At 32.6% G+C, this 23,707-nt stretch overlaps 2 protein-coding genes across 5 annotated transcripts in view; both read right to left on the bottom strand.

Moving 5' to 3' along the window:
* The window catches only part of LOC126736052 (uncharacterized), a 41,013-nt gene extending 35,346 nt beyond the window's left edge, over window positions 1-5,667 (bottom strand). For both annotated transcript variants that reach the window (XM_050440251.1, XM_050440250.1), the window contains exons 1-2: window positions 3,499-5,667; window positions 3,068-3,445 (exon numbers count right to left, since the gene is read on the bottom strand). In XM_050440251.1, coding sequence (XP_050296208.1) covers window positions 3,068-3,445; window positions 3,499-3,637 — 517 coding nt within the window. In that variant the 5' untranslated portion in view covers window positions 3,638-5,667. The remainder of the gene's footprint in view (window positions 1-3,067; window positions 3,446-3,498) is intronic.
* A 6,058-nt stretch (window positions 5,668-11,725) lies between these two features.
* Window positions 11,726-23,706, bottom strand: LOC126736053 (hexosaminidase D-like). Of its 3 annotated transcripts, none has more exons than XM_050440252.1 (11): window positions 23,074-23,706; window positions 22,821-23,015; window positions 22,618-22,768; window positions 20,506-20,673; window positions 20,269-20,455; window positions 19,777-20,207; window positions 19,092-19,220; window positions 18,921-19,036; window positions 18,731-18,864; window positions 12,397-12,576; window positions 11,726-12,337 (listed from the first exon to the last, which is right to left on the bottom strand). In XM_050440252.1, the coding sequence occupies exons 2-11, from the start codon at window positions 22,992-22,994 to the stop codon at window positions 12,139-12,141; spliced, it is 1,869 nt and encodes a 622-aa protein (XP_050296209.1). In that variant the 5' UTR covers window positions 22,995-23,015; window positions 23,074-23,706; the 3' UTR covers window positions 11,726-12,138. The 3 variants fall into 3 exon arrangements, with proteins under 3 accessions (XP_050296209.1, XP_050296211.1, XP_050296210.1); XM_050440254.1 differs by having other exon boundaries at window positions 20,506-20,667; XM_050440253.1 differs by having other exon boundaries at window positions 22,821-23,005.
* Between the last annotated feature and the right edge of the window lies 1 nt (window position 23,707).

The raw sequence follows: 23,707 nt of genomic DNA, 5'->3' as shown, positions 1-23,707 counted from the left end.
AAAATTACATGAGACCAACAGTGCCTGAATTTCATATCGTACATTTTTTCACATTAGCAACAATAGATAAAAACCATTTATATGAATCAGCCTTTAACTTTGCATATGAACAAAATCTCACGCTGTTTATTTTTATTGCCACTCGATCATTGAAATATCTCCTTTTGGCAAACTAGATGGTTGTTCTGTACACACACTTATAGTTATTATAAGATGCCATAAAAGATAAGGAAGAAATAAAGTATTTTCTCAGAATGTGCAGTAATTCAATTACTTGAGTAATTCAAGCTTATCTTAGAAAACGAAGCAGAATTCCATGTAGTAACATTGCAAATGCTGGCGAAGGTTCAAAAGTTAGTTTTTCGGTCCTTCGGTTGTTGCTGGTATTACGGTTTAAGACAATATTAAAATAGTAATAGTAATAACAGCCTCATCATCCGAGAGACCTGGATTTACAATACTGGTGTTGTCAATCACTAAATATAAAAAAGTTGTATAGACATGTAGAGGACAAAGGTGTAATGCGTGCATATGCAAATTAAAAGTTAACATTAGGTTTTCAAGGCAATCCGGGTTTAAGGAATTAATACTTAAGTCTCCAGGCAACAAAGTGCGTGCATGTAACAGAATACTAAGTATTAAGTAAAACAATTGTTAACAAGTCTTGTTAATAATTGCTCCAGTTTATAACAAAATGAGTCGTCTGGAGACCTATATAAGCAGAATTAATCTTTCAGTCAACACATGATTCCTTTTCAGCATTTTAATCTTTAATAAGCAAAATTCTTGCTGTATAAAAACAGTTTTAAACCAAAGCGCCAATTCGTTAATTTTGAGCCAGAAATCCTCCTCATTAACTTGTGTTGCGATATGATTTTTATTGGTCTCGGTTTGTGTATCTATGTCCATTCCTAGTTTGTCAACTGCCTTGAATTTGTTTATTTCAAGCCAGCCTAGAATCCAAAGTTTGTTAATTGCCTCTATTTGTCTTTTCAGTTTTTGTGTTATTTCCTTGATTTCCCTTTTCGTGTTTTGTTCGATATATATTTCCAATTTGTTTGAAATATTTGTGATCGAAAGAATTATTTCTTAAAGATTTTATGTTAAGTAAGAAAAGTTTAACCTTCAGGCAGATTATCGTCTTGTTACTTCAAAAACTAACGAACCATCGATCACTATATTACTCTTATCAGCTCTGACCTCTAACTGAAGCAGAGATTTTTTTAAAGAAATTTCATTTCATTTCTATAAGTGTCGTCGTCTCTAAGAGTTCCATCAAGAGATTTAAATCAGTCAAAGCTTTATGATTTTTTAACAACTTTTCATTATCGGCTTTCACCTTTAAGATGCGTTATTGCAATTCGTCGTGATTTATTTGCAAATTATCAATCTGAATTTTAAGATCCTTACAGTATTGAGACTGTATGGATATCTTTTTTTCTAATTTGCTCACTAAGAGCGGCGATACTACTTATACTTTTACAAGTGAAAAAATGTATCTATTTTTACTGCAGAGGCTGCTAGAAGGAGCAATATCCAATAGATACAAACACGGACTTATATTGACAGATTCTCTTTCGGTATTGCGAAATAGAGAGTTTTGGCTACCAAAAGGAAGCAATTCTCAACCATTATATTTTATAAATAACACTATATGTTTAGTATCAATAATCCTTCCTGTAATATTAAATTTATTTGGCTTAAGAGACATAACGATAATGCTGCCGATTCTTGAAAAGTTAAGTCAGTTGAAAGCCCCATATTATGGGACAGTCTAATTAAAATTTAAAATATTTTACTTGAGAGATGGAAAAATGATTGAGAAAGATTCGGGAAATTATCACACGCCCAGTATTATCAAATTCATAAAAATATACCGACAAAACACTGGTATAAAGATGGTAATATAAATAGAGCAAATATACCACTGATTGGCTCATTTGCATAAAATCAAAATTTTAGATGATTCAAATGTTAATTATGGTGATATAAATCACATACTTTTTAATTGTCCTCTTACTGTTCTGACCACAAACAATCTATTTCAATTCCTTTATAGCCAAAATATTCCGGCTCCATATAACACACAATTTCTTTTCGATGGATACCGATGGACCAATTTAAAAAACCCATAAGTGAATTATTAACTAAGGTAATATGTGTTTTTCCTGTTTCTTGGTTTAAAACAACATGTGTAAGCCTAATGCTACTAAAGAATTTATCTTATTTTCTTGAAAAGTTCATCTTACCAATGCTAATGTTATTTTCCTTATCCCATACTTATGCATTTTATGTAGTAGAATATCAAGATCGACGTAATCGAAACCCCGTGGAAAAACTATAAATAGCCCAACGTTTTTGAGACACTAGATAGTAAACTTGTTGCTCTGTAATTATCCTATTCATTATTGTCATCTTTTTTTTTATAAACGGTAATAACTTGAGCCGCTTTTAACCCGTCAGGAAAACATTTTACCATAAAAGAAACTGACACTTTAACAAATGATTGCAGATTTCAAATCAAAACTTGCAACATTTGAACACTTTAATAGGTTTATCAAAAACATCGCATCCACAACACAAACTGCTGGACTAAATAAAGAGAGACTGTCTCAAAGGTAAGGGTGCCTGTAAGAAATAAATTAAGTCCTCTCTCATAGACTAGGAAATAACTTAAGTTCCAGTAGTTCAAATTTGGAAATTTTTGTTGTTGGTGATTTTTTGAAAAATGTCCCCGCTTTTCCCAAAGAAATGGAAATCAAAATATTGAAGGTTTTATTACAGGAGTGCCCGTAAGAAACAAACTAAGTCCTCTCTGATAGACTAGAGAATAACCCAAGTCTTAGTAGTCAATATTCCCACTAAATTGGAAAGGCAAATTTGCAAAATGATGGTTAAACCTTGTCAGGCATCCTGTGATGGTTTGATTTGCTCAAAACCATTCTAATGCACAAACATAAATATGGCTGATTAGTTTTAAGGCAAAAAACTATCTTTAAAATATTACGTGCACCCAAACTATGTAACCTGTAAAGTTGTAATCATCCATTCAAAAAATATGACTTACCTAAATACTCCTCTCCTTCGACAACATCCAGAGCCAATTTGGGAAAACACTTAATAAGGGTCCGCGCCAACCTCGTGTGGATCTTCGTATCGCAAATGATCAACACGTGCAACAAAGTTTCACCCAAAGAACCTCTGTACTGCATCTGCCAGCAGGCCTCGTGGTCCGTCCAAGTGCCCAACGGGTCGTGTCGACTCAGCGACGCTTCTATCGGCAAAATAACCTGCTCGTGATCCCGAAACTTCCATCTAAGGTACTCGGACCGATTAATAATTTGACCTTTTCCGTCGTGGTACATTAATTGCCCGAACTGATCCCTTATGAGTTTTTCGCATTCCGCCAAACCTCCGACGTTGTAGGCGCTTATTAGTTCGCCCCCTAAAACGATTTTGGGATAGTGTAATATGTTTGACAAATTTTCTAGGTAGTACCTTTTTTGTAATCTGCCAATTTGTAGAGTAAACATTGGTCTTGGTTGGAGCTTTGACTGATTACCTTGTCTAATATAGAGCCTCCGGAGTAGTGTTTTTTCTTTCTTTTGCAGCAAGGTTTACAGTGGCAGAGCCCCATTATTTTGTTTATTTTTACATACTGTAATGTGGTTTGTAATGGCGCAAGTTTAATCGATTTTTTCAAAGGTTTGTGTGTCAAGGGTGAAAGATTGAGGCGCGGCACGTCCTGGTACGGGATTTTCAATTGAAACAGACCCAGACTAGACAGGGTGTAATTTAGGGAAAAACGCTTTTAAAATAAAACATCCTGGTTGCACTATAACATACAAATTCTATAGAAGAGTTTTTATAAAGGATTTTCCACATCTGTCTTTTAGAAGACCTAGAGTTGATACGTGCAAGACTTGTGATTTACTTTTTTTAAGAAGCAAGAACATAGACTTTAATGTATCAAAAAAAGCTAAAAACGAGCTGGAGTTGCATCATAGAAAAACAGATAAAGCTCTAAAGGTCATTCAAGAAGACAGTGCGAGTAGTACTCTTCCAGGTAGCGATACCTGTACGATTACCATGGATCTACAGAAAGTTTTTTCCCTACCAAAATTAACGCATAGTAGTATGTATTACAGCCGCCAGTTGTCATGCTACAATTTTGGAATACATGTGCAAGATACGTCAGATGGTATAATGTGCATATGGCATGAAGGACTGTCGGGCCGAGGTGGCTACCAAATGGCATCATGTCTTCTACAAGCCTTGAACACAGGTCAGCTTTCGACTTATAAGCGAAAACTATGTATATGGAGTGACAACTGCGCAGGGCAATTAAAAAACCGAATGTTCATTTTCTTATACATTTTATTAGTAGCCAATGGACATTTTGACACCATCGACCTTAAATTTTTAATTTCCGGCCATAGTTTTTCGTCTTCAGATAGAGATTTTGCCCTTATCGAGAAACAAGCGAAACGTTCTAAGCTTCAGACAGTAAACGATGTGAAAACGGCAATTGCGGCTGCTAGACCTTCCAGGCCATACTCTTAGATATGGGTGAGTGTGAGTCGTGGTTACGTGTGACGAAAGAAGAGCCCGGCATAGTATTGTACAAGAAAAATTTCAGTGACTTAATAGGATGGAAGAAGTGCCGTGTATTAAAAAAGGGTGTGACTGTGCAAAATTTTAAGTCGGTTGAGCTCTTAGCCCTGCCTGGTGTTGAGCAAATGAAGGAAAGTAAGAAAAAAGACCTTCGCGCAATGCTAAAGTACATTGATCAGGACAATAGGTCATTTTTTACCACTATTTTAGATTTTTAATCATTTATTATTTTTGTGGACTTAGATCATTTCCGTTATTTCTTCACTTATTTTGCTTTACGAAGTTTCTTTGATGTCTTACCACAGAACATTTGTTTTAGTTTATCTCTGTGTAAAATCACTTAAGTGCTTAAAAAAAAGTTAAATTATGACCGTTATTGCCTAGAATTTAACAAAGGTCTGCTTAGTTGCCTAAAATTAGAGAAAAAATTTCCTGCTCTATTGCCTGAAATAACAAAACCCATAAAAGAGTCTAAAACATAAATTAAATTAATTACTTTGCTGCCTGGAACTCAGAAGAAAATTTTGCCATAAATCGCAAAAAATCTTAAGCTCTATTGCCTGGAATAATAAAAATTATGAAATCCCTTAAAAAACTTGGCTCTACCTGAAATATGGAATAACGAAACTCATAAAAGAGCCAAAAACACACATATAATTAATTGGTCAACTGCCTGGAATTGAGGAGATTTGGGAGCTATTTTCATTCTTATTCCAGGCATTTAAAGCCTTGCACAGTGCCTTCCTGGAAACCATTGAAATAAAAAAATATTTTAAAAAACTTGGCTCTACTTGAAATATGGAATAACAAAACTCATAAAAGAGCCTAAAACACACATATAATTAATACATTAAAGGGATAATAAAAAATTAGGCCCAAAATCCTGGAACAAAAAATAAATAATGCCTGGATTCAAAGTGAAAATTTTCTTTGAGGACCTAAGAAATGTGAACGATTATTTCCAGTTTTTGGAAGACACATAAGCATGATGTCAAATAAAATCTGTATTGTTGTGACGAATTCATAATGAGTTACTTATTTTGTTGGGTGTTACATCACTGTTATAGTAAAAATCCATTAAGATACTATCTTATAGGCTCAATTATTGAAAAAAAAAATTGAATCTCAAATTATTAATAGATTTTGATAAAGAAAAACCTAAAATATGATTGCAATATATTGATGATATTTTTTCAATTTATCACTATAACGAAATAGATCTTAATAGTTGTGTTAAGGTTACATTAATTCCAAACTCCAAAGAATCTACTTTAAAATTTACTATGGAAAAGAAGGCTGAGGGTGAGCTTCCTTTTTTTTGAATATTTTGATTAAAAAATCAGTAATGGTAAAAACTGTTAAAACATTTTTAACTTATACGCTGCAGCTTTTATTGATATAGAGGGTTCACGTTTAATTTTATATTTGACAAAGTTCTGTCAATTACCTCCTCACCTCCAACTAACCTCACTTTGATACATCAAATGGGAATCCCCATCGTGTGATACATCATTGTGAGCATCATTAAAATGTCTATTTAACAGTGGCAAAAAAATTAAATTGGTTGAAGTACCAGTGAATAGTGAGCTATAATGTCTGGTAATACTGAATATTTTATCGAAGTCATACTTTGGTATGTCATATGGGTATCCTATAGTGGTGTATAAAAATTTAAGTTTATAGACTTATAAAGAGTCAGGGTGTAAAAAGGTTCATAAAAAAAACAATTTTATTAACAGTTCATAGGATTTATTTTATTAAGTGCTCAAAATCTGCTCTGTCATTCGCGAGACAATAATATGGTCTGTTTTGAAATTCCTCACGAATATTACCAAGTGTTTGTCCGCTAATATATCTATATTTGCGAGTTATTCGCTCCTTTAAATCATTAATATTTTCAGGTGGAGTTTTATAGACTTTGCTTTTTAAATACCCACAAAGGAAAAAATCTAAGCCACTCTCGAACTGTCAAAGCGTAGTGCGGGGGATCTTGTTGTAAATACAAATTGTTTTATCAAATGATATCTACTTGGTTTTTCCAAAGATTGGACGATTCAAGGATATATTGTATTTTCAAAAAATTGGACTATTTGAACTTAATGAACAGTTTATTACCATACATTTTTACTAGTAAATCGCTTCAACTTGCATCCATTTTTTTTTGGCGAAGTAAAATGGAAAAGTCTTTGCCATTTAAAATAATGTGTGACACTATGAGAGTAACCATTCGGCCTACTAAAGTTTAAGTTGATAAAATGTCTTTTATTACCACACATTTTTTTTGGGCACTGTTGAATAACCATTTTACATGCTTCTTACAACGATGTGTCACACGATGGAGGTTCCCATATGACATATCAAAGTGAGGTTAACTGGAGGTGAGGTGTTTGACAGAGTTTAGCAATTTTTGAAGTTTAAAATATTTCTTGGAGCAATGTTGCCTATTGACCACTACGCTGACTCATCACAGTGGAAATTTAAAATGAGTATATTTTCTCCACAAGCTGAGATCTCGAGTCTGTTTGTTTGCCCAGTTGCATTTCTGACGATATTCGATTCTCACGATATTTGTATACGTAGCAAGAAAGACATAAGTCCTTTTAAAACAAAGATATCAAGTCTTTTAAAAAATATAAAACATAAACATGAATATCCATCTGATTCAACTTATTATTAAGTTTGTAAGTTGATAAACAAAAATATAAAAATCCTATAATTCTTTTAAATAACGTGAATTATATTTTGGAATCGAACATATTTTGAACAAGTTTGTGATAATTTTTTTTCTTAAATGAAACCTCTTGTATATTTTTGCATTTTCAAATTCACCGAATAATTTTGTACATGTTTTATAAATAATACCTATCTTCAACTGTTTACGAAATAATTATGTTTAAATATTAATTATAATACTTTATTGCAACAGAAATTAATACATTGTGTGAAGTGACCGCCATTAAGATAATTTTAAATCAATTATAATCATTTATGTATATACATAGTTCATTCACGATGAAAAGACCAAATTCACTTAAAATTCAGGTATTTTTTCTTTCTTTTATTTTTCGGACACGTCGATTAGCGTTGTCGCTTGCGCGTTTTTTACAATAAAAATTTTCTATACAGGGTACCTTAAGTAGAAACTATGGCGTCAACATTATTTTTTTTAAATGGAATACCCTCTGTATTACATTTTACAATTCTACGATATTCAATTTTCTGTAATTTCAATGCATTTTTGATCGATTAGTCTAATTTCTTGTTAAATTCTTGGCTTTAAATCATCAATATTATTTGGTCTATTCACACCAAGTTGGGGTTTCAAATATACCTATAAAAAAATCTAATGGAGTTACATCGGGTGGCCAATAGCAATGGCAAAGTGAGAAGGTGCTCCCCGTCTTGTTGAAACTATATCTCGCTCGTTACTAGGTATGTCAGCCTCTTGTGGATCAAGGAATAAAACAACTAAAGCAGGGATAAGTCCAAACTATAGAAAGTCTAAGTAGCGCTTTCCGTTGTATTTTATCTTCGAAAAAAAAAGGGTCCAAAGATTCGATATTTCACAATACTTGCCCACATATTAAATTTATGATGGCACTGTGTGTGATATTGTTGGGTCAAATGAGGATTTTTGGTTGCCCAAATCTGCAATTTTCCCTGTTAACGTGAGTTGTGTTAACGTGTTAACTTGAGACACCCTGTAACCAAAATTTTCATTGCAAAGGACGTATTGAATCAATTGGACAACAAATTAAATATTACAATACTAATCGTTTATTTGTCAAAAGAAAAAAAAGCATACACTATAAAAAAAGAAGACAGCATGACAAAAAGGACAGTTCATCGATTATAAAAAAAAACTGCTTCACATGCTCCTTATATTAAGAAAAGCATATGTGAACTATCCTAAACATAACAAACAAAACAGCTAAATATTTCTCAATAATTCTAAATAAAAATAACCTAAAAGAAGAATCAATGCATGGCAGATGCTAACACTATTAGTATTTAGTGTATGAAAGAATGTAAAACGAGCAGTAGTCGCAATAAATCTAGAATTAATTTTTATTTTTTAATGTCTTATGTTTCTTTAGACATATAGTATGCTATACAAAAAGTATTCAAAATATATCATAGAATTGTAAAATATCATGATATTCCATTTAGAAAAATGAAGGGTGACGCCTTATTTTCTACTTGGCACCTTGTATAAAATTTCATTTATTTATTCAAAATTTTTATTTAAAAAATGCTCAAGTGACGATTACTAATCGATGAAACCAAATAAAAAAAGAAGAAAAAAATATCTTAATATAAAATGAATCTGTTCCTTTCATCGTAAATGCACTATATAACCAATCATTTCAGTTACCTGTATCTCTGTAAATATTTGTATATATATAATGTTTAAATAAGTGTTAATTATTTAAAAGTTTTAACTGGATTGTTAATTTAAAATATTTACAATACACTAAACTCAGACTAAGAGAATCGAAACAATAATAATATCCTTGGCTGGGATGCGGAAACTAGAAGAGACAACGAAGTTCGAATAATCTTGATGTCTATATATTTGAATAGAGAACCTGTCAAGTAGCAAAGTAGTTAATATAAATATCTTTCTTGTATTTTGTAATTTAATTAAAAATAACAACCTCCATTTGCAAGGTATTCTTTCAAAGCATACATAGTATAAATCCATTGAAAATAAGTAGACTGAAGTTTTGAAATAAAAAATTGATTTAAAAAACTCTTAAAAGTGTTAAAATTAATTAAAATAATAAAAATACAAACATTTGAAAGGAATCTATCATGTTTAAATGTTATCACAATAAAACTCATTCAGATTATTGTAAACACTTCCAAGAAGAAAATTGCAGACCTTCTTCCGAAATAGCTTAAAGAAAAGAGAAAAGCGCTGTTCAATGTGTTCCTTAGCAAATGATTACAGATTTTAATTTTATACATGATTGATTTGTTAACCAACGTAGAATGGAGCATTTGCAATACTATACAAAATCTTCTTCTTAAAACTAACTAACACACTTTTGAAAAATCAAGAAGAGAGTGCTGACTACACAAACCCCAAAATCTCATGCCGTATAATAATCTCGACTCGACCGGACTGAAAATACACCTAAGTCGATAATCTCAAATACTTCTTCAATTGACTCAAACGCTGAATAAACCTTATTAGTTATTAACGCTTATTATTATAATGTTATGAATTAATCAGAAAAGTACATATTTTCTCGAAGACGGTGGGGGATAATAAAAGACCAACTTCAATTTTAATTCGATAATTCGAAAACGTGTAAAAAAGTATTGTTAGAGTATAACATTGATCGCCCTAAATCTCGGCTATTATTTAAAATGTAAACATTTCAAGCGATTGTGACAATTCCTTTTTTTCTATTACATTAAAATGAAAATAGGTAAATTAAGTTAAATTAGTAGGTTTTCGGAAGCTTTTCAGGTATTTTTATATTTTACACTTGTAATTATCAAAACATTTAATAACTAATATCAGCAATAATTAAAATATTTCAGTACGTATTTTCCAACATATAACATTTCTAAAACAAGAGTACTCATGATTCGATATCTTTTATTCTGATTGACCAATTTTTTTGTGAGAAAAATATTATTTTTAGAGTATAATTAAAAAAAAAATTAAAAATCTTGCAAATAACTTATTACCAGAAGAAAATTCTGAAGAAGTCAATTTACGAGTAATAAATACAATGAAAAATCAAGCTACGTCAATAAATGAGTCGCCATATAAATTTACTTCATATTTAAGCCAATAATATTCCTTATTTTGACGGTAATCCTTAATTACCATAAAGACTTATACCTAATATTCTATGAAAGAAATGAACCAATAACCAAAATATCACAGATTTACGAGATTTATATATTTAACTAATTTAAAAAAAAGAAATGAGTACTTTGTTTAGTTTAAAAATTCAGAGATTGGAGGGACACAAACTCAATGGTCTCAAATTATTAAGAGGTCTCTTTGAGAAAAATAGACTACTTTTTTGAATTTGTTTAGTTTGCCTTCATTAAGAAAAAAAATCATCAATCCGAACACATAGACTTTTATGGGATCCGACCTCTTCCCTTAATGTTGTGGCAATCTAATATAACCTATCTAATACATATTATCTATAGCCGTAATGAAATATAAAATATTAGCGGAAGATTTTTAAAATATAGTCCTATTTTCTGTTTAAATTACTTGTTCAAAGCTACATTATCCTCACAGTATAGACCTCTTTGATTACTTCTTAGTTTTTCGTTGTTACTCTACGTTCTTCTATAGTTTTCATTTGTATTAATACAGAAATAGTTTATCGGTAAACATAAAAGATTAACAAAACCTAATTTTGTTTTACAAAATGGCAATATTTGATCTGGCAACATCGTTGGATCTCGTGTTATGCGGTGACTTTAATGATATACAAGGTCGGATCTCGAGTTTCACCATATATTTAGTGGATCTCGGGTTGATATAGATACCTAATATATATAAAAGGGTTGAAAAAATCTACCCCTCTAATGATCTCAATAATTGAACCACTTTCTTAAATATACTAGCAAATTTTTGCTTCCATATATTAAGGACTTCAAGTGTATGTATATATATATATATATATATATATATATATATACATAAAACTTAAATAAAACCCAAGGATTTTCAAAAATTCAAAATTACACAACATGTAATAACAAATGTATTTAAAAGTCTGGGAAGAAAATGACATTTAAGATCGTACAAAGTACGCAAATGCCTGGAATATGTAATAAATTACTCAGCAGAAGTCTAGGAAACTCAAATACCTGAGAAGAGTCAGTTAAAAGATACGATTTCTTTATTATTCTCATTTTTATCCAATGTTCCTTATTGTGTCCTAATTTCTTCTCTATTTTCATGTTTGAATTCCTTTTTACCCTTTTTATTTTTTCTCTCCTTTATTTTGTACTCCTCTGATTTCGGTGCTACATTGTTCACTTCTCTTTTTTTGCAATTACAATATTAATCTTGCAACAAGACACAACGTGACATATCCTAAGGTTCACTCCGTTAAATATAAAACGATTTTTACCTTTTAAAAATTTAATTACGTACTTTTTAGTGATTTTAACATGAATTATGCCTTTAATATAGTGGTTCTAAATCTAACTGTGTGTGCGCAAGGTGCCTCAAATTGGACCAATTCGGAACACTTTGCACTTAATAATAAATATATCCAATAATGCTCGGTGAAAGTTTTCAACAAATAACTTTAACAAAAACGTTAAACTTTTGAGATCTTGAAATGTTTTTTTTTTAACATAAATAAAAATTAATATCAAACAAACACAGCCTATGAAACACTGTTGTTCAGAAATTGACTAGAATCAAAAATGAGTGGCAGTACCGTGAAGATAAAACTGATCAGTCTCGTATTATAGAGTGTAAAAAGTATATTATAAAAATATCAAATAAGAGGTGGTGCGTTACTAAGCGAACTACCCTAAATGGATCCCGTGCCTTTTTAAATCTTTTAACATTGGCAAGGGCCGCACAGGCCAATATTTGACACTTTTCAGTACCGAACTCTCGTTGTAAATCTTTTCCACTTCTAAAATGTACGGGTAGACCCGCTGTTCTATCCACTCGGATATTGTGTAATTATCCATCAGATCCGCTAAACTATCAGCGGCGTTTCTGCAAATTTACCATTTAAAAAATTAAACCAGTTTTTTCATTTTTAAATTAAACTATACCTTGCCAGAGAAATCATGCCGTGGTACACCCTGGGTAGGGACTGGGTGAGTTCCTCGACCCTTAAGGGCGAGCTATAGTTGTGTTTCGCGTTATACGGGGTCATCCAACCTCTTTGTTTTGTGGTGGTGTCGATGTACTCTTTCGCTTCTTGTTCTAAATTATGTAGCCGGTACAATAATCTATATGGAAAAAGTGTTTTATTAATGAAATAATTATATGCGACCTTAAACTTTTTTTAAATATCGTTATTTATCTTATTCATTACACTCTAAAATTATACTTGTAATAATCATTGCAGACATAATTTGTAACATAAGCAATTTATATGAAAAAGTACCGAAGACCTTAGCATAAGCTGTGGAAAATTTATTTATTAGCTTAGAAAGACTTTATGACTGAATGCAATATAGTCCGGGTTCTCCTGTAAAAATAATTTGAATAATTCATTCAGGATTTTAATGATTTCTTTGACTGCGGTAAAGACTAGACGGTAAAGACTACAACGAACTCAAATTATCAAGAATCATATCACTTTTAAGCTTTAAGGAAAAGTTATTCACTGATAATTAATAGTCCAGGCTCTCCTGTAAGAAAAAACTAAATAATTCAATTAAAATTAAATTCAGACAAATTATTAACAGTCACATCTTCTCTCGTCTTTGAAGTTTTGGAGTGGAGATACACACTAATTTATAAAAGGAGAAATAATGTTGTATAGTCCAGGCTCTCCTGTAAAAATGTTGTTTGTCTTTAGTTTTTTGCAACTTTGGATTAAAGTTATTTAGTAATTTACAAAAAGAGCAGTGATGTTGTCTAGTCCAGTCACTCCGGTAAGAAACATCTTAATAATTCATGTTTTTCTAACTGGATTTCAATGATTTCTTTCACTGCAGTAAAAGAAGACAACAAGGAACTCAAATTATCAAGAATCACATCTTTTTGAAGTTGTTGAGTGGAAATACTCACTAATTTACAAAAGGAGAAATAATGTTATATAGTCCAAGTTCCTCTGTATGAAAAATTTAAATAACTCTACCTTTTTGCAGCTTTGGATTGAAGTTATTTACTAATTTACAAATGGAATTGTGATGTTGTATAGTCCAGGCACTCCTGTAAGAAAACTTTTTAATAATTCATGTTTTTCTCGTTGGATTTCAATAATTTTTTGACTGCAGTAAGAGAAGACTTCAAGGAACTCAAATTATTAAGAATCACATCTCTTTGAAGTTTTGGAATGGCGATATTCACTAATTTACAAAAGGAGAAATAATGTAACATAGTCCAGGCACTTCTGGAAGAAAAATTTAAATAATTCATGTTTTTCCACCTGGATTTTAAAGATTTTTTGTGACTGCAGTAAAAGAAGACTACAAGGAACTGAATTTATCAAGAATCACATCTCTTTTAAGTTTTGGAGTGGAGTTACTCAACAAATTAAAAAAGAAGCAGTGATGTTGTATAGTCATCAGACACTCTAGTAAGAAAAAATTCAATTCTTTTGAATTTGTGACCAAGAGATTTTGTATTAGAAGTGGTATTTTGTAGTTGTAGTGGTCAATTGTTAAAGAAAACTATTTGTTTTTTAGCCAACGTTTCGAATTATATTTAATTCGTCTTTAGGGCTCATAGTCGTAGTTCTCTCTCGTCCAATTAAAAAAATACACATCACAGGGATAACAACGTAGATAACATTAAAGGCCGGTTATGTAGAGGAAGAATTACAATTAAAATCTGATAAAATATAATATATAATAGAACAAACCGGTAGACTGAAAATATTTCATGTTTTTCTCGTTGGATTTTAATAATTTTTTGACTGCAGTAAGAGAAGACTCCAAGGAACTGAAATTATCAAGAATCACATCTCTTTGAAGTTTTGGAATCGGCCCGTTTACACGTGCGTTCCATTCTGCCGGTTTTGGAGTGTCGTTTAGCGTGTCGAATTGATGTGCAGGTTTGGAGCGTACGCATCTGGCACGTTGTACGAAAAGTGTAACAACGATCCAGGAATGCGTTCCAATTTGAGCGTTTGGAGCGCACAGGCCAAAACCGTACGTCTAAATGCAAAAACCTAAGTCTTCGGAGTGGCGCGATGGATTTTTGTCAGGTTGAAAAGTTCAGTATACGCGTCGTGTTTCTTCGATGTCATGTTTAAGAATAAAGTAAAAACTCAGGCATACGCCTGTGCTGCATTATACGCGTACTGAAATACAGAACATAAAAAACATGAGAGAAGATTTTGGGTTAAAAAATGACGTCAAGATAGAACCCGTTATGGGCATATGCCACTTTTGAGAGACCTTAAGGGGAATGACCCAGATGACTTTAAAAACTATTTACGTATGGATAAGTCCACCTTTGAATATATTTTAAATCTAGTTCGGCCTTATATATCGAAGCAAGATACAGTAATGAGAAAGTCTATAACTGCGGAAGAACGTCTAGTGGCAACGTTACGCTTTTTAGCAACTGGGCGGTCATATCAAGATTTAAAATTTTCCACCTGAATTTCGGCTCCATCTTTATGCAATATTATATCAGAGACATGTTTGGCTATTTACACTGCCCTTAAGGATAAATATTTAAAGGTGAGTATTTGTAAATGATTTCTAATTAATATGATACATTCATTTACATTTTAATAACAGTTTATTCATTTCAATATTATCTTAAATCTAATAAATAAGAAATCAGGTAAAGTTCTATCAAAATGTTAGTAGCACTATTTACGCCAAAAACCTGTTACATAAAAATGTACTCCTTAAATTTCCTACATAAATATTTCATTGTCTATATTAAAATAAAACAAATTTATAAATCAAAAAATAAAGCATTCTCTTCGTAATATTCAACAATATTTGTAGCCTGAGAAACTTCTCTTCTCAAATTATCACTCACACTTTCTTCAGCATTTGATAGGGATAATGTTTCTGATATATCGGGCATGGGTGTTGAGGAAATTGCGGGTGTCCTAGAACACCGCGAATTGGTGCTGGAAGCAGCGTTTAAGTTTGCACTGTCACAAATATCCATATTTGCAGTAAGCTGCTTTAATAAGCCTTTTCGTAAAACTGAGTTAATTATTGTTTCTGCATATATAGCTTGGGTGTTATCCATTTTTTCCAACTTTCTGGTGACCTTTATCCCAATAGCTTCATATTCAGTTGTTTCGGTTGTACTGCGTTTTAACGCTCGCTGGCATTCTTGCATAAATTGTAAGTTCCCGGTCATCATTGAAGTACTCTTTAAACGTTTTGCAGTTGTGGTTTGACTCAAATAAGATGAAACTTTGGGTGTACTTGTGGGCACACTAACAACCATTTTCAATTTTCTTTTTTTCAGTTTCCTAGAAATAAAGAAGAATGGTTAAATATAGCGGAGAAGTTTAACCAGAAATGGAACTTCCCCAACTGTGGGGAAGCCCTAAATGGCAAACATATTTGTATTACCCAATCACCAAGCACTGGAGCACAGTACTATAAATACACATATACACGTACTTGTAAATGCGGATCATGAGTTCATATTTGTCGATATCGGTAAAAACGGGAGACTCTCTGATGGAGGCGTAATTGAGTATACGGAATTTTACCAAAGATTAAAATCAAAACGTCTGAATTTGCCTACAAATGACGAAACAAAAAATAAATTAAATTTCGCTTTTCTAGGGGACGAAGCATTTGCTTTATGTGCAAACTTTTTGAAACCTTAGCCTCAAAAGGATTTAACATATGAGAAACGAATTTTCAATTATAGATTATCTAGAGCTAGAAATGTATCTGAAAATGCGTTTGGGTTGATAACTACTAGATTTAGAGTTTTACACACGTGTATTAATATGAAGCCAGAGAAAGTATGCTACATTGTATTAGCAATATGTACTTTGCATAACTGCCTGATGAAAAGATCTTCCGCTTATGTAACAGCAACAACATATGACAAAGATAACAGTAGCATGTCAGATATAACCCCAGGAGACTAGCGAAAAGAAGGAACTGAATTACAAAAGTTACAACAACGAAGTAAAAGAAACGTAAAAATCAAAGCTGTGCAGAACCGAAATAATTATATGACGTATTTTAATACAGAGGGTAAAGTGCCATAGCAAGCCCATATGTTAACAAAAAGTGTAGCATAATCAAATAAAAAATTTAAAAATACTTACCGTTTCTTTTTCTATTTCTGCTTCTTCCTGTACTTTGTCGACTTCTTCCAAGTCCTGACTTTTTTCTTCGTTAATATTACTAAAACTTTCGTCTTCCGAACTTCCACTCCTTTTTGATTCCTTTATTTTCTTGACTTCTTTCCTAAATGCTCCTCGTATACCTTGAATTTTTTTTATTACGAAATCTTTATTTGCGTCGCGGCAAACACTCTTTACAAAAAATTACTAGAGCTTTGTATATGTATTTTGTGCATTTTTAAAATTTTTATTTTTATACTCATCAGCTTGAACTTTCCACAAGCAAGGGTAACTTCGGTACATTTCAATAAATTTTTCCAAGTTTTCCTTTATCCACGACATTTTATAAATCGAAATTAAATATAAAACTACTTTCGTTACGCTGCGAGTTCCGACGTGTCTGTGTAAATGCTAGCCGACTCGCCTACTCCTTACGACCCGTCTACTCCTTACCGGCGATCCACGCGAGTCGCGACGTTCTACGCGCCACGAACCGTGCATTTACACGATGTGTTGGAATCGCAAGATTGGCGTTTTACGTGCCAAAACTGCTAGAAAAACTGTACGTATAAACGAGCCTAATGGCGATATTCACTAATTTAAAAAAGAGGAATTAATGTTGTATAGTCCAAGCACTCCTGTAAGAAAAATTTAAATAATTCATGTTTTTCCACCTGGATTTTTAAGATTGTTTGTGACTGCAGTAAAAGACTCCAAGGAACTCAAATTACCAAGAATCACATCTTTTTGAAGTTGTTGAGTGGAGATACTCAATAATTTACAAAAGGAGAAATAATGTTATATAGTCTAAGTTCGTCTGTATGAAAAATTTAAATAATTCTACATTTTCTAATTTTCTAAAAGAAATTCTCATTTTCTAATCAAAATACCTAAGAAACTTATTCAAGACTTTCTCGACCTTACTATCATACATCGAAGACCAGACCAACGTTCCACAAGGCAGTTGACAGCTTACAAAATACACAACTTTCGTTACAACAATTGGAAACTCACTACAATTCTTCGATTTAAAACCAAGAAGTTTTAAACCTTTCCAGGTAATGTTAAAATGAATTTTTTCATTAAAACTGATGCCAAGGTCTTTAACTTCATTTTTGTAGTTTAGGTACATTAGGATATCCATTAAATGGCTTCGCCAGTAGCACCTTCCTCTCCAAAACCTCCAATAGATCACATCACGAGGAAAGTCACAGCTATTAATGAGCTTTCTTGGAACTAACTGATTAAAGACAATATCTAGAGTTTTATAAAACAGTTGTATCCCAGTTTGCAGTTGTCACAAGAAATCCTTTTACTGTCTTCAATAATATCAGTAGAACATGTAAAACAAATTGATGCCATTTCTAACCTCCAAAAACTAAATAATATAGAATTCATTAGCCCATGTTGTTCCCTTTTACATTGACTTTGATAATACAATTAATATTAATATGAATTGATTTTATTCCAACTAATCTTTAACTAATATTCCAAGCGAAAGTAACCTAACACAGATGGAACAAATTTCTATTCAACCATACCACTCTTGACACTACAAACTTTAATAAAACCACTAAATATTTATAAAGAATATTTCGTGGTTTTATTAAAGTTTAGAGAGTACTTTAAACGGATGCTTACATTTGTACGTACGTTTCCTTTTAAATATTAAAAAATCTTTGGCACTGATATTCGCTAAACAGACTGAATGTTTTAGTGTCTTCAATACATCCGGTCGTTATAATAATTATAAAGATTTTGGGCAAATAAAAGGACTTTCCTAACCAAAAATACTATATAACAGTATTTCTTGGACCTCAAAACCTTTTTGACTTAGAGACAGTTTTGTCCAACGTGCATATATTTTTGGGTATAACTTAGAATGCATTTGTAATATTTTCATATCTTCATCACGTTAATATATAGGAAATCCTGAGGATTGATTTGAAAGTAAAAAGCGACATTCTATGTTAAAAATTTAGGTAAATAGGGCAGTTTTATGTGCAAATCACGATTTTTGAGTATAATTTCCTAATAAAAACATTCTTAAAAGGAGTTTGTTAAATGCTTTAGTGGACATAACTTAAAATGTTCATTATTATTCTTATACCCTAATAAAGGGGGACTTGAAATACATAAATTTCACTTACTTAAAAAATCCATTTCCAGGAAACAAACACCGGGACAACTTTTCCCACATGAACGGGTCATTTTCCAAGCTGATAAACGGACTGCTACGCCTCTCCCTCGAGAAAACACACGTCAAAGTGCTCATAAACGTCTCCTATAATATTATACTCACAAACCCTCTCAGCATACATATTTTTTCTTAATAATTACCTTCAAAGAACTGTTGAAAAAACCGTTACTGACCGCCTGCAGGTTCAATATAAGCGAGGGCAGGGATGCGGGCAATAGTTCGCATAAAACAGCGAAATGATCGTACCTTTGCCACCCTAAAAGTCACTATTTTCGATTAAATTAAACATGTAAAACGTGGATATAGTATACCAGTTAAAACGATGCCTCTGAATCCGTGCTGGAAGGAGTTGGATTGGGTGGACATCACGTCCAACCATCTCAGGTTGTTCTCTAGGTGTCGTCGGGCGTTTGGGGCATAAACCGTCTCCCCAAAAGCACCTAAAAGTTGGTTCAAAATCTTTTTTTGCGCGCAATTTTTCTTTTTTTAGTCGCGATAATAATATACGCGGAACAAGCAAGAATTACGTCTTCTTCGTCGGACATGTTGATTTGACTGATCGACAAACATTTGTGTCGAACACTTGGTGTAGACAGATGCAGTTTTTGTCGCTTGTTAACAATGTCGATCGACAGTGTCGACTCGGTGTGGACGCAGCTTAATGGCTGTGAAGGGTGCGCTATAGTCGCGTGGCAAACGTGATGCCATCTAGTTTACGAGCGATTAACTCCTCTTTTTATTTTACTTTCTCTATGACTGGAATACTTCAGTTCTATTAAATCAAATCAAATGAACACTTCGATTGATTTTAATATTAATTTGTAGGACGCGTTTTACTTAACACACTACTTACATTTTAATAATCTTTTTGTTAAACTTAAAATTGATAATATAGGAGCGAAACTCAGCACGTTGTTGACGATGAATTATTGGATGGTCAAAAAAGTTTCCAATAAAACTTGCCAAAAAAAAAACCGTTTTACAAGACTAACTAACCTTTAAAAGCCGAAGCGGTCCAAGCGGTCTTAAAAACTCCCGCATACTTATCCCACACTGGCGGCTGTACGAATCGATAAATTTCCTCCGCGTAAACCCACACCATGGGCTCCACGTGCTCGCCGATTTTCGATTCTTGAAGGGTCTGCTGCGACACGTGCCTCAACATGTCGTCCCAAATGATCACTTGAACGTCCGCCTTGTTGTCGTGGACAATCTTAGCGACGTTTTTCACGTGCTTTAAAAACAGATTTTCCCGGATTTCCATGCGACACACCTCACACTCGCCCATTTCAAACACTTCGTCGCACCCGATATGAAGGTAATTGGACATCGGATGGGCGTCCAGTATTTGTTTGACTAATTCTTTGACGAACTGTAAGGAGCCGTTTCTGCTCGGACATAAGGCTTGTGGACTATCGGGTACTTCCCTAGATTAATTTTTTTTAAAACTGATATAGTAAACTTCTTTACAAATTTTAACTGTGTTACCTTAAATGTGCAAAGTCTTTTTGTTTTAAAGCAAATTCCATATGGCCGAAAGTCTGGATTAACGGGATCACTTCCAAGTTTAAACTTTTGGCATAGTCGAGGATGTCCCTCACTTGTTCCATGGTGTAGCAGTTTTTGGCTGCCATGAAAGCCAGTTTACCCACGTAAGGAAACATGTCTTCATATTCTGAAATAACTGGAGTAAACTCTGTTTGGAATCAATTATGTTAGTTGTACCTAACAAAAGTCCGGTTGCGCCAACATTCTTGGCTAAAGCGATGATTTTTTTCAGGTACTTTATTGTCGGTGGTGCCCCCTTAAAGTCAAAGTGCACTATCCTATGATTAGGAATGTACCTATCAGTCAAGACATATGGGATTCCAAGTTGCTGATCAGTTTCTAAAACTCCAATTGACATTATTATTGATTCCTCAGGTTGAATGGTGATATAGCAATGAAAATTGAACTTTTGCCATTTTGCTGTATCAGTTTGGATAAGGGCAAAGAATTATGGAATTTATTAATAATTCAAAGCAAATGCTAAATAATGCAATATAATGTGTTCCAAGAACATGAATGTGTTTTACCCTTGTTTACTTTCAAAATCAAAATAATTAACAAAAAATAAGAGGTTTTGTTTTTTACACTACAGCAAATTAAAAATAGACAAAAAAATACAGTAAATTCCATATTTTTCTTTATTAAAGTTAATTGTTTCCTTACATATCTTTAATTTACAATTCATAAAAATCTATTCCTTTATCAAAACTTTTGTGTTTTTTAAATTTTTGTGACTTAGAAAGAGATTCTAAGAGTTAGAGATAACACTATTTAGAAACTGTATTAAAAAAGAAGAAATTTTAAGATAAAAGTACATAAAACATTAATTAGTAATTTTCATGGACAACAAAAGCCAAACAAACAAGAACAACAATTATAAGTTTCCAAGAGGGTTAAATACTCGCAATTTACAATGCTTCATGATGAAATTCATTAAGAAAATAAAAGGCCTTGCTTAACAATACTTTCTTGACCTGTTTATTAAAAAGTCTCTCACTATTTAAATTTTTGATTTCCAGAGGCAGATGTTAAATATTTTTATTCCCTCATATATGATTGAACTTTTAGTCAAGGAAGTTTTTGGAATGGGTAATCCCAAATTATTCTTTCTGAATCTTGTTACCATCAATGGCATTGTTCTGCTACTTAGTGATCCTTTGTATTTTTTGTAAATTATATTTGCAGTCATTAAGACAAAAAGTGAAGTTGAATGCAACATTCCTTCGTGAGTAAACAGAGACTTGCAGTGCTCCCTGGGGCCCACCCCAAACAAGGAATTGTATTCTAAACCTTAAGTGGGACTCTATTAAGGCAAAATACACTTCCCTTAAAACATTATTATGTCCCAAATTTATTTTTGCTGCCCTTACCACAAAACATGATGATGCCATTTTCTTTTGCAAGATCTGTATATGGGCATCAAACTTCAACCTACCATCAACCACCAATCCGAAAAACTTATAAGCTTCTTTGCTACTTAATGGGACATTATCTAGAACTATGTCAGTTACAGTACGTACATTTAAAGTTTATATTATCACTTTTCTCAACATTAAAAATCAACCTGTTGCTCTGGCACCATTCCACTATTGTTTTAATATCACAATTTATACACAGTATTCCTCAATGAGTCAGTATAAGATCCTAGCCACAGAATTGAGGTATTATCGGCAAACAAAGTAAATAATTCATGAACATTGATGGAAGCTAAGTTGTTGATATATAAAAGAAATAGAAGTGGGCCAAGCAGTGAGCCTTGAGGAACCCCATGCTCAATGTTCTGCCCTGCTGTAGGTTATTTAGACACGTTACATATTGTTTCTGATTAGTTAAGTAAGACTGTAGTAGCCAGTTACGAGTAACTCCTCGAAAACCAATTTGTTCAAATTTTTTTTACATTAATGAAACATAATATATTACAGGTGTTATTGCAGTCTTGCCCCCCAAATATAAAATACCATAAATGGCAATTAATTCAACTAATGAATAATAAATACCTTTAAGAAATTCATACAATTTATAAATAATTTCTTGATTATGCAAAATTAATTCATCTTTGTTGGTAAGACCTCTATTATTTAATCAAAAATGAAAGAAGTATGAAATAAGTTTTCTAAATATTCAGAGATACTAGAATACAAAATTTTTTAGGAGGTAAATGAGTGGACCGAAAACCATGACACCAAGAAATACATAAGACTGACTTACTAATTATTATTAATAACACCCCATTAAAAAACAATTGGATTCAAAAAACTCAAACATGCAAATAAATAAGAAAACAAGTACCTTCTGAAGGTTTCTCAGTTTGCTTGCTCAACTCATTCATCCTCGGTTGATTGTCCTTATGCACCTTAAATTTCCCTTTATGCATTTGCCCATTCAGTTTTGCAGCCTCTATGAACTTAACCGCAATGTTTTCCATAAAGGCTTCATCTTCCTGTAAAAATCTTTTATTTTACAAGGATCACTAAACCTAGTATATGAATTACTTTGGTATTAATGTCTCCCCCGAGCCTCCCTTTTTGGTCGACCATATAAAACTGAACAAGAAACACAAGAATAGCTAGAAAAATCACTAGCATAATGATGGACATTCTTTTTTTTCTCCTCCATACAATCATTCTGTGCATGTAAGAGTCCAGGTTTCCTTTGTCTTGTTCCATTTTCGGTTTTGCTAGAACCCACTGATGAATGAATTAAACATAAATTAATTAACTGACTTGGTACTTTGGCTTGCGTTACCTTTTAGGTATTTCCAATAAAGTTCTTGTTTATTTTCGTTCCCTGAGAGGCTTTTTGCACTACAAATCGCTTATGCAGTCTGATTTATTAATGAAAACATGAGATTCAGTCTGTTTTTCACATAAGAAAATCGATGGTGGCACTATTGTTATAAACAACGGCTAGTTTAAGTAATGATATGATCATGCACCCCTCGGGGGGGTGAATATTTGTGATTTTTTATCGCTGATACGGGACTAGTTCGACGACCTTTGGTATTTTGGTTTATATTTTGGGCAAATAAACAGGAAAATTTAAAAATCAACAAATCCCACCCCGACCTGTAATTACGGAATATGACGTGACAGTTGACAGGTGGTAGTGGCGCCATCTTGTATGATTTTATGTTTTATATAGGCAACCCACTGTACATTTTTGAGGAATTTTCGAGCAAATGGTGAAATTAAGAGAGTTTTTTTGATTAAAATATGTGATGTCTAAAGCCATTGGGTGACTTTTAAGAAAAAATTTACAAAACCATAAATGTGTACCTGCCCATAAAGATTGCGTACGCACCACGCGGCTTTTACGCAGCGCCTCCGCGCACACGGGGATCCCTTCTCCGAAATTCTTTCACTCGCATTCACCACCACAC

The sequence above is a fragment of the Anthonomus grandis genome, chromosome 5, assembly GCF_022605725.1.
Source record: "Anthonomus grandis grandis chromosome 5, icAntGran1.3, whole genome shotgun sequence".
In the NCBI taxonomy this organism is placed as follows: Eukaryota; Metazoa; Arthropoda; class Insecta; order Coleoptera; family Curculionidae; genus Anthonomus; species Anthonomus grandis.
This window is presented reverse-complemented; position numbering and strand designations above follow the sequence as displayed.